The 19,012-nt window shown below is 39.3% G+C and overlaps 1 protein-coding gene across 1 annotated transcript; it reads left to right on the forward strand.

Moving 5' to 3' along the window:
- Positions 1 to 4,644: 4,644 nt before the first annotated feature.
- LOC123032354 (vacuolar protein sorting-associated protein 13B-like) lies at positions 4,645 to 16,832 on the forward strand (the record flags this gene model as incomplete). Its single annotated transcript, XM_044448162.1, has 5 exons — positions 4,645 to 4,773; positions 11,713 to 11,808; positions 12,228 to 12,350; positions 14,250 to 14,387; positions 16,745 to 16,832. Coding segments are annotated over exons 1-5 (574 nt in total), but the record flags the coding sequence as incomplete, so codon positions are not given.
- Positions 16,833 to 19,012: the final 2,180 nt, after the last annotated feature.

Consider the following 19,012-nt stretch of genomic DNA (forward strand, 5'->3'; position numbering starts at 1 on the left):
CTTTCTAGAATTCATCCTTTTGAGAATGCTATGGGAAAAGACTCACCAGGTCCCACATATGGAAAATTGACCCCTGCTAGAAATAATGCTTCTTCCCAAGAGACATGCTGGATCATTCCTTCACACAGTGCTTCACCAGCCTGATGGCACCAATGGATAACAACCCCCTTGGGTTTGGCTAATGTGATGCTAAGGTTGAAGCAATGAGAGAAAGAAGAGTACAAGAATATTTCACCCAGAGTAATGGGTCTGTAGCTATCATGGACAACAAGGCGATTAATAGAGAAACACTCTGTATGGTTTGATTATTTCTAAAGGGAAAATGCAAGGGAACAATCCCTTCTGGTTAATCACAGAAGGACTCTCACAACCAGACACCCATGCAACCGAACATTTTTCCAGCTCAACTCATCCCTGGCAGTCACTGTTCACAGTCAGTCCCCAGCGTCCTCCTTGAAGAGAAGAAGCACTCCACAACAGGCTGAGGTTACCCACTTCTTCCTGCTGGGGCTCTTGTGCTTTTAGTAGTTGCTTTGCTGGCCAGTGAAGCTTCTCTCAGCACCCTATTTCCTTACTAGGAAAATCATCATCTGCTAAATTTCTGTTGGCTAGAACCCTGCCAGGAAAGCATACAAAACAAAATTGGCAACTCCAGTTGGGGTGGCCTTAGTCTACCATAAAATCGACATCCATTGCAAATAAAGAGGCGGAAGTTTAGATGTCCATAAATTCTGGTTGGGTTTTACAGTGCACTGCATGGAGTGACTGCTTTGCCTGGGAGTGTTGGATGAGGGGGTACATGAGAAAGTTCACATGCAACAATTATACTGCCACATGGAAGACTGTATAGAAGCTGCTACTGTCACGTGGAAGACTATAGAAGCTGCTATGAGGTTGCCAAAGGAAGTGGAGGGTAACAAGTGAGATAGATAAATTATAATAAATAAACATCTGAAGGGAAACTTGGCAAGCAAGGGTTGCAAAACTGTGCTATAAGCAAAACATTCTGTCTCATGGCAAAAGACAAGAAAGCAGGGGCCTTCCCACTCAGTATTTTTAGGGCAAGAAATCAGGGTTCTTATCCATTTGTTGCAGGAAATCTGGACATCTTTGTACACAGTTGAGCTCTGGTGCAGGAACAGTGCCTTTTTATGTACATGTTGCACTGCAAAGTACATATTTATTGGGGAAATGAGATCATCTGGTTATTCATTGTTGTTATTCATTGTTCAAGTATTGTGTAGAATGTGGTTGTGTGACTGACTGTCATTGGTACTGGCTGAGTACTTACGACACAGCACTGCTCTATTCTGGATCTGTTTTGTTACTTTTGACTTTTTTATTATTTTATCCTTCTAAGGCTGAGTAGTCCCCCCATTGAAGTATTTCATAGCAGAAGCACTCCACTAACCTTTTAAAAAGTAGCAGACTAACAACCTTGACATGCACATGCCCCAGGTAAAGACCCACCATTTTGGGAATAGTTTTGCTTTTGTTCTATTTGGTTCTTTGAAATCTGTGCCTGTTCTTCCTCCAGTGTCATTGTAAAGAGGCCAACACCACTGTAGGATGGCTGTTGCCTCTGAAGCAAAGCTAACCCAAAAAGACTATATATTGTTGTGAGCTACCCAGACAGCTCTGGCTGTTGGGTGGTATAAAAATGTAATAAATAGATCAGTCTCACACTACACAGCTCATTCCACCTGTGCCTTCCAGACTGATCATACTCAGACATCAGGGTATACTGACTGGGGAAGATGGGAATTGTTCAACACATCTGGATGGCACCTAGTTGGAGAAGACTGCATTATAATTTTTGAATGGGGACTTCTGCATGCATTTAGAATGATTAGCCTGGATTTGGATATGCACTCCCACTCCTGATAGTATGGACAAGCCCAGAGTACTTTCTTCCAGGAACAAATCCGTAACTTTTCAGAGTTGTTTCATGATTCCATTCAGACTTTTCTATACCTGATATGAGAAGTTCCCCCCATTATTTATGACCCCTTTCTATTTTTTAAAATTATACATTTGGATGCAGGGCTATGGTGTTGCTCTGGAATCTTCCATCTGAAGCATTTACTACCAGCTCCAGCATAATGAGATAATATGTTACCTCTGCAGCCAGAGGTCCCAAGTGCCATCTAGTGGACAAGGGACGTTGCAGAGCATCAGAAACTAAGCAGAGGCTTTTCAACTTAGGAATACTCCTAGTTTCTGTGGCCAGTGGACAGATGGAGCTATAATGCCTCCTGCATGATTCCATCTTGCAACTGGCAATATGTTAAAGTTTTTGTATCAGTAGTCTATCCCCACTTCAGTTCTGAAGGTTCTGTGTAGCACAGGAAGCTTGTCCTGAATTTTCAGTGGACCAATCACACACTTGTTCAGCTCTATCTGTTCCAGGGCAGAATCCCTTGTTTCTTTTGGTCATGTCAGTTCACTATGCCTGCCTTTGACCATCCTATTGAACTTGAATAGCAGCCGGGAGGAGCTCCTCCTCAGGGTGGAATTTCCGAAATAGGCCATCAGGCCTATGCCTCGTTTGCTCTGGTAAAGTGCCCCTGACAATGGCCAGCTCAGGAAGTGCAGGACCCCTGTGCCAGGCAGGTGTGCTCTGGGCTCTCACAGGGAAGCTCTCTGACTGCCAAAGAGTTGATGGGCAGAGACCAACCTGATAATACATAGCTTCAAAACAAAGCAGGTGGCCATGGATCTCAGCAACATGTTTTTCCAGATAGGACTGGTGATTCATAAGTGGTAACAAAGTGGCAATTATCCTTCCACTGAACTGGGATGGTAAGAATGGATGTGGGACTTCCCACACAATCAGCATTATCAGTGTGCATTTGCATAATGTTTGCACATGCACATGTATTATGTGACAATCCACATGTGAACACGCAAATACAATCCTTAGTTATCAATAGTGAGATCCATGTGCCGTTAAATGAAGAGTGTTTGAAGACCCGTCGGCATTAACAAAATGGCACCTGCAGTTGGAACTACATGTATTTCCTGGACGTGCCCTTTCAGGGCAGTACAGTCTTAAGGGGCTGAAGCTCAGTTGCCAGTGCAAACATTTCAAGATCTCTTTGCAGCATTCCAGCATTCATATTAGTACAATATCTTTATTAAGGCCAACCAAAACAGTAATCACTAAAAACGTACAGTTTCAAGATCTCCAGATCTCTACATTGAGTAAGCTGTTCTAGAAAGCAGATTTAGTGGGAAGTGGATGAGTAGAATAGAGAAAACAGTAAAACTAGCTCAATGGTGTAGCTACAGGACTTGCATTTTCAGAGGGAGGGAGGAGCACTTCCGATCATTTGGTGGTTATGTGGTTGCCCTATATTAATGGGAACCAAAAAGGAGGAAATGTTGGAAACTTCACTCTTCCCCTCATTTTGGAAATATAAAATCCTGCCGCAATTCTAGATATGGGTAAAGCACACTGGCCCCTTTTACCAGGGGATCACAAATAGAAACTAGTGCATGTCACCTCTGAACATGCAGAGATGGTGACTTAACCATCCAGTTAGATATTGCATAGTTCATATATGGCTGTTGCATAAATGAACAATGCTGCCGGTTGTGTCATGCAAAAAGGAGAGAGTTAAAGCAGGAGAGCTGCCCCCCTGAGCAGACACTCTGTCAGCATACTCCAAGGGCTAACTCCCAGTGTGCCACAGGTAGCAAATTTTGATGTGCCAGTTCTGCAAAATGATGAATCACAAGCTGGGGAGGATGGTCAAAGTAGAGGACTGGCTCCCTCACACCTCAGTCTATTGTGGAATTCATATTCTCACTTCTCCTGTTATCTATCAGCACTCCAGCTGCTCATGTCAATCTAATAGGCCGAAGTGCTCAAAGCAGTACAGATGTAAGGGGTGCTCTAACATGGCTAGGATCAACAAAGAGGATTCTACACTCAGTATATTTAGTGGTAATAGCAATCAAGAAGCTGTGAAAGTTGGACCGCAAGGAAGGCTGAGTGCCGGAGAATTGAAGCCTTTGAATTGTGGTGCTGGCAGAGACTCCTGCGAGTCCCTTGGACTGCAAGGCAATCAAACCAGTCCGTCCTAGAGGAGATCAACCCTGACTGCTCTTTAGAAGGCCAGATACTGAAGATGAAACTCAAATACTTTGGTCACCTAATGAGAAGGAAGGACTCCCTGGAGAAGAGCCTAATGCTGGGAACAATGGATGGCAAAAGAAGAAGGGGACGGCAGAGGTGGCTAGATGGAGTCACTGAAGCCGTTGGTGTGAGCTTGAGTGGACTCTGGGGGATGGTGGAGGACAGGAAGGCCTGGAAGAATGTTGTCCATGGGGTTGAGATGGGTCGGACACAACTTCACGACTAACAACAACAAGCAATCAAGAATCTCCATACAAGTTGACTTCACACACAAAAGGGCCCTCTAAAATGCATTGAAATTTATGACATTTGATGATCTTGTTAAATGTTTGTGATTTATTATATGGCATATGCTGGAGATGTAACAGGAGGGGGCACTAAGTTGGGTACCTAGCAAGGGCCTGCAGCCTGGCAGGGGCCCAGTGACAAGACCCACCAGGACTTCTTCCTCCTCTTCATCATTGCAACCTGCTTGTTCATTCCCTCCTCACCTCGGCCTAACAATGATGGTGATGAGAACAAAGAGCAGTAGATACCTGTGCTCGGTCACCAGTTCTCTGCCTTTCAAGCAAGCAAGAGCTATCAATGCTGAGAAGGAGGATGAGGAACAAATGCCACTAGTGACAACGGTGGTGAGAAGGTAGATTTCCTGAAGAAAGGACTCATTACCCTTGTAACTCTGGCATTGGCCCGGGAAGTAACTCTCTTGGAAATCAGCTTATTAGGCATTTGGAGTTCATTATATTACATGTATTGTAGATCTAACTTACTGAACTGCCTGGAAACAAGGCAGATTCAGCCATGGCAGATTCAGCCATTGATTGCACACATAATGTGCAAGCTGTGTTTGTTTGTAGCTTGCTTGTGTTTATTCAGTGAATATATACTGTATCTTAGAATTTGTCAGCAGAGTTTACTGTGTTGATGCCTTCAGTGTTAACAGGGTCTAATATTCACACTATTCCATTTGCCCATGCAATTAGATTATTACTCAAGTGAGTCAAATGACAGCCCTTAAATCTTGTACAGGCTATTCTGTAAAACAAGTTCCAGATTTCATACACACTGCATGAAATGGTATGCTTAAACTTGTATTTTATCTATGTATAATAACTGTGAAATTGCTAAATAGTTATACAGATGGGATCCAAATAAATACAAATGAACTGGAAGTTACAGATGTCCAGTTTATATATTTATATCTAGTAAGCTTTTTTGAGGGAGGGGGGAAGTGACCTGCTACCTCTGTGCCAAACAAATATGAATTTAAAGTCTGCATCCAGCAGCTCTTTTTTCTTGTTTATTCTAGAGGAAGTCTAGAGCACTCTTTCCACATCTTTAAAACTCTCCTGTGCTCAACACTCCTCCTTCATGGATCACTGCCTTGTCGTGGTGAAGGGGCTTGCGCAGCTCAATGAAGCTATGAGCTATGCTGTGCAGGGCCACCCAAGAAGGACAGGTCATAGGAGAGAGCTCTGACAAAACGTGATCCACTGGAGAAGGAAATGGCAACCCACTCCAGTGTCTTTGCCATGAAAACCCCATGGACAGTACCAAAAGGCAAAAAGCTTTGACGCTGGAAGATGAGCCCCTCAGGTCGGAAGGTGTCCAATATGCTACTGGGGAAGAGCAGAGGGCTAGTACTAGTAGCGCCAGAAGGAATGAAACGACTGGGTCAAAGCCGAAAGGACACTTAGTTGCAGATGTATCTGGTGGTGAAAGGAGAGTCTGATGCTGTAAAGATCTATACTTCAGAGGAACCTGGAATGTTAGATCCATGAATCAAGGCAAGCTGGATGTGGTCAAACAAGAGATGACAAGACTGAACATCGACATCTTAGGAATCAGTGATCTAAAATGGACAGGAATGGGTGAATTTAATTCAGATGACCATCAGGTATACTACTGCGGGCAAGAATCCATCCGAATACATGGAGTAGCCTTCCTAGTCAATAAAAGAGTAGGAAAAGCAGTATTGGGATATAATCTCCAAAATGACAGAATGATCTCAGTTTGAATCCAAGGCAAACCATTCAACATCACAGTAGTCCAAGTTGATGCCCCAACAACTGGTGCTGAAGAGGCTGAAGTTGACCAGTTCTATGAAGCCTAGGTGACAACCCCTTCTAGAATTAACACCCAAAAATGATGTCCTTATGATCATGGGGGATTGGAATGCTAAAGTAGGAAGCCAAAAGATAATCGGAATAACAGGCAAGTTTGGCTTTGGAGTACAAAATGAAGCAGGGCACAGGCTGGTAGAATTTTGTCAAGAGAATATGATGGTCATAGCAAACACTCTTTTCCAGCAATCCAAGAGACGACTCTACACATGGACATCACCAGATGGTCAACACAGAAATCAGATTGACTATGTGCTCTGCAGCCAAAGATGGAGACGCTCTATACAGTCAGTAAAAACAAGACCAGGAGCTGGCTGTGGCTCAGATCATTAGCTTCTCGTTGCAAAATTTAGGCTTAAATTGAAGAAAGTAGGGAAAAGCACTAGGCCACTCAGGTATGACCTAAATCAGATCCCTGATGAATATACAGTAGAGGTGACAAATAGATTTCAGGAATTAGATCTGACAGACAGAGTGCCTGAAGAACTATGGACGGAGATTCACAACATTGTACAAGAGGTAGCGACTAAAACCGTCCCAAAGAAAAAGAAATGCAAGAAAGCAAAATGGCTGTCTGAGGAAGCTTTACAAATAGCTGAGGAAAGAAGGGAAGCAAAAGGCAAGGGAGAAAGAGAAAGATACACCCAATTGAATGCAGAATTCCAGAGAATAGCTAGAAGAGATAAGAATGCCTTCTTAAATGAACAGTGCAAAGAAATAGAAGAAAACAATAGAATAGGGAGGACCAGAGATCTCTTCAAGAAAATTGGAGCTATGAAGGGAATGTTTCATGCAAAGATGGACATGATAAAGGACCAAAATGTCAGGGACCTAACAGAGGCAGAAGACATTAAGAAGAGGTGGCAAGATTACACAGAAGAACTATACAAGAAAGAGCTTAATGTCCCTGATAACCACAATGGGGTGGTCACTGACCTTGAGCCAGACATCCTGGAATGTGAAGTCAAATGGGCCTTAGGAAGACTGAGCAACAACAAAGCTAGTGGAGGAGACAGTATTCCAGCTGAGCTATTCAAAATCTTAAAAGAAGATGCAGTAAAAGTGCTACACTCAATATGCCAGCAAATTTGGAAAACTCGACAGTGACCACAGGGTTGGAAAAGGTCAGTTTACATTCCCATCCCAAAGAATGGCAATGCCAAAGAATGTTCAAGCTACTGCACCATTGCACTCATTTCACATGCTAGCAAAGTGATGCTCAAAATCCTACAAGCTAGGCTCCAGCAGTATGTGGACCGAAGCACAGGCAGGATTTCGAAGAGGGAGAGGAACAAAAGATCAAATTGCCAACATACACTGGATCATGGAGAAAGCTAGGGAGTTCCAGAAAAACATCTACTTCTGCTTCATTGACTATGCTAAAGCTTTTGATTGTGTGGATCACAACAAATTGTGGCAAGTTCTTAAAGAGATAGGAATACCAGACCATCGTATTTGTCTCTTGAGAAACCTATATTCGAGTCAAGAAGGAACAGTGAGAACTGGACATGGAACCACTGATTGGTTCAAAATTGAGAAAGGAGTTCGGCAAGGCTGTATACTGTTGCCCTGCCTATTTATATGCAGAGCACATCATGAGAAAGGCGGGGCTGGATGAATCACCAGTTGGAATTAAGATTGCTGGCAGAAATATCAACAACCTCAGATATGCAGATAATACCACTCTCATGGCAGAAAGTGAAGAGGAACTAAAGAGCCTCTTGATGCGGGTGAAGGAGGAGAGCGCAAAAGTTGGGTTGAAACTCAACATTAAGAAAACTGAGCTCATGTCATCCAGTCCTCTCACTTCCTGGCAAATAGATGGGGAAGAAATGGAGGTCATGACAGATTTTATTTTCTTGGGCTCCAAGATCACCGCAGACGGGGACTGCAGCCAAGAAATTAAAAGACGCTTGCTCCTGGGGAGGAAAGCTATGGCAAATCTAGACAGCATACTAAAAAGCAGAGACATCACCCTGCCAGCAAAAGTGCATATAGTCAAGGCTATGGTTTTCTCAGTTGCAATGTATGGCTGTGAAAGCTGGACCATAAGGCTGTGAGTGCAAAAGGATTGAGGCCTTTGAATTGTAGTGCTGGAGGAGACTCCTGCGAGTCCCTTGGACTGCAAGGTGATCAAACCAGTCAGTCCTAGAGGAGATCAACCCTGACTGCCCTTTAGAATGCCAGATCCTGAAGATGAAACTCAAATACTATGGCTACCTAATGAGAAGGAAGGACTCTCTGGAGAAGAGCCTAATGCTGGGAACAATAGATGGCAAAAGAAGAAGGGGACGGCAGAGGATGAGGTGGCTAGATGGAGTCACTGAGGCAGTTGGTGTGAGCTTAGGTGGACTCCAGGAGATGGTGGAGGACAGGAAGGCCTGGAGGAGTGTTGTGCATGGGGTCGCGATGGGTCGGACATGACTTCGCGACTAACAACAACAACAATGCTACTATTGATAATTATTAGAGCTTCAGTGATTGATTTAACAATTAAAGGGCTTTTAATCAATTAACAAGGCACCCCAATTTACTGGAATGAATATTTAAAGATGCTATATCATTGCAAGCTTCTTATTTCAAAACTACAGATAGCATGTACTATCTTAGCAGAAAAGATGCTTCCTTCATTTAAAGGGAACTGTTTATTTATTTATTTAGGGAACTTCTATGCCTCCCCATTCGCTGAAGCCTTGGGGTGGCTCACAATCATAAATAAGTAACATAATATAAAACAATATAATTTAACAGTATAAATTAAGTCACCCTGGCCAAAGAATAAAATAAATAATATTAACAATTAAAATAACGTTTGAATAAAAAGGTCTTCGCCTGGCGCCGAAAAACAAATAACGATGGCGCCAGGCAGACCTCTCCTGGGAGCGGATTCTATAGATTGGGCGCCACCACAGAGAAAGCCCTCCTCCGAGTACTTTCCCTCCTAATTTCCTTCACGGAGGGTTCCCGGAGAAGGGCCTCTCCCGCTGATCTCCCGCTGTTGTTATATGCTGTTTAATAATCGCTGACTTGTATTTATGAATGTCCTTGACAGCCTTGCTCAGCTTTTGTAAACTTCATTAAAAATGAATAACTCTAATTATCATTTCTGTTACATATGCATGAACCATCTAAAATAAGAAATCATGCTGTTATGTATTGATTAAATTTTGATAAACTGACTAAATCCATATTATTAACTGGCTAAGCTTTCTTTCATTAAATTACTGCCCTAATACTTACTGTATAGAATGATTATAGAGCAGGGATGGGCAACCAGTCCTCCTGTATGCTTTAGCCTACAATTCCCATCAACCTTAATCTCAATATATAGCAGCCCATTCACTGCACCAACCCACTCTTTTGGCCTTTTGGTTCATATTTTATTTTGGCATTTTCTATATTACAAATTCTATTTATGGTTTTACTATTTCTATTTTGCTTATTTTGTTTTATATAATTTTGGTAGTCTCCTTATTGATTTTATTGTTGTTGGTCTCTGGAATTGTGTTGTTGTATTGTTTCTATGCTGTTTTTAGATTTTATCATGACGCAAGTCACACAGAAAACTTATGGCTAGTGGGGTGGCATATAAATTGAATAAATAAATAAAGTCAATGGTGGGGGATAAAACATCTGTAGGCTGAAAAATCTGACAGGCCTAATGGTGAACTTTAATACTGTGCTAAGGCACTCAATCCAAAGAAAGGCACAGCTCTTTTATAAGGAACTGGCTATTGTACTGTATTTTTCTGTCTATAAGACACCCCCATGTATAGGATGCCCCCCACTTTTCTTACCGATCTCCGAGCAAGCAAGATGCTGCCTCGCTGCCTCCGCCCACACCGGTCTTCCCATCCCCCCCCTGCGGTTCTCCTCTTGGCCCCCTGTGTATAAGATGCCCCTCCATTTTTAGGTAAATATTTTTAAGAAAAAGTATCGTCTTATACACGGAAAAATACGGTAATTTGTTCAGGAATTTTAGGGTAAAATGGGCATGGAAGTTGATGGATCTTCTAGTGAAAAGGATACCACTGAGTGGTGAAGCAGAAGGGAGGATTTTTCTTTGCTCTCACTGTTCCAGAGTACACATACTCTTCCTTAGTTTCCCATTGATTTTTTTCACCATACCATACTTTATATCTGTCCTGTCCTTCCATTCGCTTCTTACAGTAGGCTTGTAGGATAAACCACACAAATTCTATGAAAAAGAACACTGCAACATTTTAAACTGCTATTTTAATGAGAATTTAACATGGACTGTTATAGCAGGATACTATTCCCAATATATCTCATAATAAATGGCCAGTGTAAACAGTGCCCTTTGTAGAAGTAACCAGGACTCCTTAAGCCTTGATTTTATGTGTAACAGTTTTTCTGCATTTGGCATCATATATTAAAATAATTTTACCACATCCTGACATCTTGAATGTTATATTTTTATACTATGATTTGGGATGTATAGAGAATTATGGTGGCACTTAGAAGGAAAACATTAGAATTCATTGTTCTGCTTGAATGCTAAGAATGTACGGAATTAATTTGTGGTTAATATTTTGGTCAAAAATAAGGTCACGTTTCTGCATTAGCATTCTGAGTAGCTGATACTGTTCCAGCTAAAAAAAATCATGCCAAATTAAATGTAGCATTTTCCTAATAATGTTGAAAATTGTTCTTGTAACGTTTGAGTTCTTTTAATCAATTAATTGCTTTTCCTCTACAATAATTGCATACAGCTGAAGAGTGGAATTTTTATCCTGTTTTACTTGAGCATTTGCCTTATAGAATTTTGCTTCAAAACAGCAACCATGTGTACACACAGTTGGAAATAACTAAGTAATGAGAGCTTCTAGGAATTTTATGAGAAAATTAGAATGAATTATTTCAGAGCATGTAGAACTAAGTGTTGTAAGGACTAAGCATTTAAAAGTTTTATTATTCTGCCCTTATTTAATAAATGATGTTAAACTGTCAAATGTGCACTATTGATCTGTTCTTGTTGCTTTATCCATGTTGACTAGAGCATACACAAAACGTTAAAGTGGGAGTTTACAAGGTTTGCTTGTGATGTCTATCTTGTGAATTATTTCCTGTCCTATTTTAATAAATCTAGCCATATTCTGTCAAGTTCATAAACCGTGCTGCTGCACCTGTGTATCTGTTAGTTTACCTTTTTATTCATTGTTTATATAAGTAGGAAACTAAAAATGATTCAGTTTTTTAAAAAAATAGTGCCAATGCATAGGTTAAATGGCACATTCAATTCCAAGTTGTTATTTTTCAGTAGGGATAATGTGTCACAGCTGTTTGAGTGCACCTGTTTCCTGCCGAATCTTATTTACCATTAGTAAAATTTAATTTGTTGTCATCTTTTCTATGAAGTAATGATAGCTTATGTGTATTTATGGCTAATATTGACTAATAGTCAATGTTTGTCATATTGTTACACAGCTCACTGAAATGCAAGCTGAAAGTAGTTATTACAGTCCACAGAAAGTAAAATCCAAAGAAATAATATGCTGGGAACAAGAAGGAACTACAGTTGAGGTAATTTTCCATTACTACTTTACATATATTATTTTGTAGCAAATGTCTTAGTATTGATGTTTCCCCCCCTCAGTATCATTATTTTATACAGGCAGTTATAATATTAATGTTATATTCTACTACTTGGATTATTACAATAATTGAAACAGGTCCCTATTTCTATTTTGCAAGGAGGAGAGCTTTTTGTATATTTTCCAATCAGATATACATTACGATCATTCTTCTACTTGATTCACTTCTTAATAACTCCATTAATATTGTGAATAAATTAAGCTATACAATATTAATTCCTTGAAATTAATTGATTTTAGATGGTTTACACAAATATATGATAGATTGCAGTCTGAATATTGACCATTTTTCAGTTTCTTTGTGCATTGCTGCAACATTCCTTAGCATGTTGATTTTTTTTCCTCTAGGTCCTCATGAGTGGAGAACCTTTCTTTGATTGCCAAATAGGCTTTGTTGGTTGCCAAGCTCTTTGTCTTAAAGGAATAATGGGAATTAAAGATTTTGAGGAGAATATGAATAGAAGTGATACAGTAAGTGCATTGTATATTTTAGTGCATCATAGACATAATGTGTTATATTGTTTTAGAACTAGGAAAAATATTTTTGAACTGGATTCCAAAGAGTTCAAGTAGGCTTTGAACTCTTGTTTCTTAGACAGGATCCCTTTCTTCTGCATAACCTGCAACATTTGAAATTGAAAAGAGGTTTTTTTTATGGTGTAGAAAGCTGCATTTCAAAGAAAACAAGTCTGACTAGGAATATGTACAAGCCAGCCTTTGAGCATTCTTGAAGTAGCTGTTTGGATCCAGTTCTTGGTATTAGAATAGAGCAGAACAGTTGTCTTCTGTGGAAAATTGGGTGTCAATGCCATATAAAGAGCTAATAATGTGAAGGATGAGTGGCTTTAAAAAATCAACATAAGTATATATTGCATTAATGACCTAGCTCAGATTTTGAAAATTATTTGGTTTTGTTTTGAAAAAAATGTGTTTGTGTTTATCAAGTATACAGTATACTCCCATGAAGTCGTGGTTCAGTGTTCGCAGCTTCAGTCTTTCACGGGAATTTTCTCCGAGTGAGTCCAAGCCAATCTCCTTGCAAGTAAGCCAGCGCCTGGCCATGCAGCGGCTTACTTGCAAGAAGATAGTTTTCTCCGAGCGAGTCCAAACTCAGAGGAAACTATCTCTGGACACTTGCGCCCCTGCCTCGCCACACACCCGCCCCCCGGCCTGGCCTGGCCTGCGCCTCCCGCTCGCACCGCCTTGGCGGCCGGCACCCATCAGTGGCACCAAATTCGCGGTTTTTCACAATATGTGCGTGCTTTAGGAATGTCACCCCCATGAATGTCGGGTGACTATTGTATATCAGTATCATCAATAGCTATATTAAACATAAATTTAAAATAGAAGAATAAACAGTGTTCTCTTCATTGGGTGAATATCATTTTATTGCTTTATACTTCATCTCATCAGTTCTAGTAGGAGCAAGGTAACAGCCTACCTTACTGATTTGCTTGGAGATTCCTTTCAAACTCTTGTTATGATAGTGCTTTCAGAACAAACTAACCTATCTTCCACATTTCAAGTATTAGTCGAGAGTTGTAAAATCAAACTTGGGACTTCCAGTGCTGGACATATTTGTTGATTATACTACTAGATTTAATACCCATGATGGAAATCTTGTATCTCAGTTTGGTAACATGGGGAAATGTCTCCATTACTGAGGTAGTACAGGTATCTAGATCACAGTGATGCTCCTTTTCTATCTGAACACCAATTCAAACTGAGGACAAAGTGTTGGGTTAATTTGCTTTCACAGAAGTTAATATACAGACAAAATTAGATTGTGTCTGCAGTGCTGTAATGTTACCATGTTTATTACATGCACTTGGACTGGGATTACACATTGAAGAAGAAAGATATTGGTGCCCTCCCCCCACCAAAAAATACCCTGCAAAAGGCACAGGGTTGGTATCACAGGAAGTTTTTACCCTTCCTTATTCTTGGCTCATAGCTTGATCAAGGTCAAGCAGAAGGGCTCAAGTATACAACATAGCTGTAAAAACTAACCTAGCCTCTTGGCTGATAGGTAGGATAGAAAATAACCAAGCAAGCAAGCATAGAATAGTATAGTTGGAAGGGGCCAGAAGACCATTGACCGGATGCAGCCTTTTGCTATTACAGGACAGATGATATTATACCCTTCAGAACTGCTACCTTTATAATTATCAGCTGCCAGGCAGAGACATTGTTCACTGTTATGTCAGGAATTACCCATTGGATACAGTTTTAATTTTAGTTTTGGGTTTGCCTCTGCCAGTTGCCAAAAATGTGATTCCACCCTGAAGAACATTTTTCATTTTGTTTTGTGTATGTTACTTTATTTATACTCCATACATTCCCACTTATTTCTCCCTTTACTTTTTGAAGGATGCCTACTTTTTCCATTGTGGAGAGAATTTAAGCACAAAGGGGATGACATACCTTACCAATTCACTGTTTGATTACAGAAGTCCTGAAAACAATGGGGTTCGTGCAGAATTCATTTTGGATGCAACTGCTCATAAGGTCTTTTTCCTTTTTATTTTAACTTCATTCAGTATTTACATCCTGTGGCTTATTTTGTCAACTTCTGTGTTCAGTATGCCTCATTGTGGATTTGACACTCTTCATGGTTTCTCCTAAATTACTTAGTGGTGTCACTTTAATCTCTTGCTAAGAAGGGTACCTAAGAGTTACACAATAGGCTATTTGAATTTATTTGCATTGTATTTTATTATAGAGAGGTTATAACTAATTTAGGCATTAGTCTTTCTTGTAAGGAAATCCTATCAAGCTAAGTGGAATTTATTTGTGGAGAAAATGATTAAATGTGCTGCATCTGGAACTTTAGCTAAGATAAAATAGAGATAGAAGGAGTAAATGGATACAATACCTATTTTGAGTATTTGATAGAGTTTAATCTGGCTGAGGTGATCTTGGTTCAAATCATTCTTTACTGTGGAGTTCACTGAGTAACTGTGGGCAAGTTGCTATTCAGAAGAAGCCTCTTTGTAAAATTTTTATAAGCATAAGTAAGCTTTCTTGAAATCCTTGAAGGAAGAACAGGATACCTAGATGCTATAAACTAAAATGAGCCTAGCCATAAGGGATTGTTCTCATTATAATTGTACTGTAGTGTAGGTATCTGAATGCAAAACATGCATTCATTTTTCCACAAGAAGATTCACTGTTTTGTAAAATACAATCTCTCTATCACATTCAAAAGCAAGGGTCTGATGGCACCTTTCAAGACCTTTAAAGAAGTACACCTAAGTTGTCAAATGCAAATACTTTTCTTTTTAAGGCTTGTGTTTTATATGTGTATATGCACCCAAGTATACAACTAAAGATAATGCAGAATATTCCAAACCAAAACCACATGTATGAGTATCATGCTATGAACACTGAAAATCCTGTATAAAACATACCAGCTACAGTATCTGTTTTTAATCCTCTCTTGGTTTATAGCATATAAATATATACTGTGCTTTGTATTTATTATATTTTAAAATATGAGAAAAGCTCTGCTGTATTGGGCCAAGGACCAATTTAGTAGAGTGCATTGCCTCCGAGTACACAAGGTTTTGGAAACTATATTCCTCTCACACAGTGGTTACCTAGGAGCTGGTATTATCATCATCATCATCCAGTGGCATGCTGCTTCTGAAAGCGTTGTGAGAAGGAGCAAAGCTTTTCACTCTCTTCACATCATTCATAATTTGATAAATCTCTAGCCCCTCTCCCCTGAGTAATTTCCTATTCCCCATTCAAGAAAAAGTTTAGAAATAGTTGAAACTTTTTTTCTAAGGAAAGTGCTCCAACCACTTGATAATGGCAGTTGACTTTTTCTGCATCTTTTCTATCTTTTATTAGAACCTTGTTAAGACGGGCAACTAGAATTATACATGGTATTCCAGTTGACTACACCACAGACGTGTATAAGAGCATTATGATAGGGGTAGATTTTTAACGCATTTCTTAATGAGATGGAACTTAACATGTTTCACAGCTGCTGCACACCAAGTTGATTATTTTATTGAACTATCCACCTTGACAATCAGTTTAGACACCATTAGTGTATTTACTAATGAAGATGCTTTTCCTACGGTGCTCAATTGCTCTACACATTTTTACACTGAGCTGCATTTACTGTTTTATTGCCTACTTCCTCCGTTTGGGGGAGGTCTTTTGCAACTGAATTTTCACCACCCTAAATAATTTTGTGTCATTTCTCTACCTGCCCACAAGTTAAACAACACTGGTGCCAATACATAGTCTTCAGGAACTCTGCTTCTTACTTCCTGCATCTGTGATAAATGTCTATTCCTTATCTAAATATAAATGGATCGGAAAAGAGAAACACTTAAAATCTCTTTTGGTAGTATCTATGGATTTTCATTACTTTTTGTCAACTTTGTTATTTAAGATTCATTGTTTCTTATAAAGACATGGCCAAACAAATCCTTAATAACGAGTAGTCCAAATGCTTTTGAGTGTATTTCTTAATATGTTACATAGATTACAAATTGTTAGATTTTAAATTTGTATTAGGCAGTTGGTTTACTAGGAAACCAGAGTGATACTTTACTCCACTGAAGATACTAATTAGCTAGTTGCTATTGGTAAAAGTGGTCAAAACATCCTGAAGAGTTATAGATGTCCTTTTGTGTTGTCTAGTTTAGATGTTGCATTAGCTATCTGAAAAATGTATTCTTTGACTAACCTCTGTTCTTTGTTTTGATAAGCTTTACTATGTATTCTTGCATAAACCCAAACAAGCATATATCTCTAATGCTTGGACATAGCTCTGATACCATTGGGTTGTAATCTCAAAATTCTTTCTTAACAGAACATTAGTTGTATGTACTTTGCTTTGTTGGTAGGAGATGTACACAGAGATAACTGGAATGCAGAGGTTTGGAGCTTTCTACATGGATTATCTGTACACAATGGAGAGCACCAGTGGCAAAGGTACTTAATTTCTTTATTTGCTTTTTCTTTGAGTAACAATGACAAAGGCTTCTTCAGAGGCACTGACAGTCCTTGACCAGCTGTCCTCTGATTTACCTTTTAAGCCCTAATTTGGAATTTAGGTTCTCTTTCTCAAATTTTTAATGTAGTTATTCTCCTTGCTTTTAATTTGCCCTTATGGGATAGTGTGCAGTGAGGTCTTATACAGTTAGAGGACTTTGTTCATGTGATTTGGTATCATCATGCAAGCACTGGATTTTAATTGGAGAAACCTGGATTCAAATCCCCAGTGAACTGTGTGATTTTGGATTGTTGTGAGGATATATTTGGGAGTGGAATGATGAGGATGTCCTTGAAAATAAAATTTTATGTTTGTCAGCTCAGTTCTGTGCCTTTTTATTTGGAGATTGATTGAGAACTGTAGAATTTTGAGATTTGGCAAGGTTCTTAAAGGTAACCTTTGTCATCTTTTTGACAACATACTTCACCAAGACTCCTGAGGAAACTAAGCAGTCCTGAAATAAAAGGTGGGAGAATCTTCTTATGGATCACTAACTGGTTAAAGAATAGACGAAAGAGTGTGGGAAGTGGAGAGGGAGAAACTTTTCTTTCTTTCCCATAACACTTGAATGAGGAGTTTTCCCATCAAGGTAATTGGAGGAAGGTTTAGGACAGATAAACCTTCTGTCCTAAAAATACTTCAATGCATACCCTGAAGTAACCCTGTTCCATAGGTTAACAGTGAATAGGTAACCTATTGAATTTGCTGCCACAGGAAGAGGTGATGGCCACCAATTTGGATGGATTTAAAAGGGATTGGACAGTTTCATGAGGGAAGAGGCTGTCAGTGGCTGCTAGCCTTGCTGGCAATGTGCTTCCTCCTTGGGCAGAGATGGCATGCCTGCTGCCAGTTGCTGAGGAGCTTGGGCAGGTGGAGGTCTTGCAGCCATCCTGCTTGAAGGATCCTGTGTACTGCTGGTTTGCCACCATGTATATGGAATCCTGGACTAGATGGACCTTTGTTTTTAATTTTTTTATAATAAGTTTTATTCAAAATTATGATCCTAAAAACAAAGAAAAACTAAAAAACAACATCAATCATCAAAAACATCAGGCCTGCTGGGTCAGCCCCCACATTTTTTTCCATTTATGATAACTTAAAAACATATTAATCTATACAAAGTCTCATTTCTCCTAGCCAATAATATAGAGTCCCAAGTTTGGTAGAAGTCAGTGTCTTCTTTCTCCTTCAGTGATAAAGTCAATTTATCCATTTCTGCACAGTCCAAGATCTTTTTTATAATCAATTCATTGGTGGGTGGTTCTTCACTTTTCCAGTGTTGAGCAAATGCAATCCTCACCGCAGTAATTACATGTAAAATCAACTACATTTCTTGTTTACTAAGATCAACAGGTATAATGCCTAATAAGAAGACTTCAGGTTTAAAAGCTAAAGATTTTTTTAACATTTCCTCAAGCCATTTATGTATTTTAATCTAATACTTTTTCATGTTATTGCAAGTCCACCACATATGATAGAAAGTACCCAATTTATGTTTACATTTCCATTTGACATATTTGGAAACATCTTAGCTAATCTATTTGGTGACAGATACCATCTATAAAACATTTTATACAGGTTTTCTTTATACGAAGTTGCTAATGTTACCTTAATATTTCTCTCCCATATCTTTTGCCATTTTTCTAATTCAATATTATATCCAAAGTTTTGTGCCCACGTTATCATAGTTTCCTTAACCTGTTCATCTTCCATTGTCCTATCAAGTAAGAAATTATATGGTCTTTTAGTCATTTTCTCATCTGATTTAAGCATCACTTGATCAAATGCTGTTAAGTCCTTGTAAAAGCCCCATGTTTTATAATCTTTAGCATATCTCGATTGTATCTGCACCTTATGCCACCAAGAGATATTAGATCCCTGTTCTTGTGTTTCTTGATTCAATTTCAATCCTTCATCCTTATCCAGAATGTCATAGCTTATGATTCCTTCAAAATTCAATGCATTTGGATATACAAAAGCTTCCATAGGTGAAAGCCATCTTGGCAATTTATTATACAATTTTGTCTTTAACTTTTCCCACACCAACATTAATGATTTTCTAATATAATAGAAAAAAAGAGCCATGTAGCTTAGCCTTTTCATACCACATATAAGCATG

Source organism: Varanus komodoensis, unplaced genomic scaffold, assembly GCF_004798865.1.
Source record: "Varanus komodoensis strain SLA01 unplaced genomic scaffold, ASM479886v1 scaffold538, whole genome shotgun sequence".
NCBI lineage: Eukaryota > Metazoa > Chordata > Lepidosauria > Squamata > Varanidae > Varanus > Varanus komodoensis.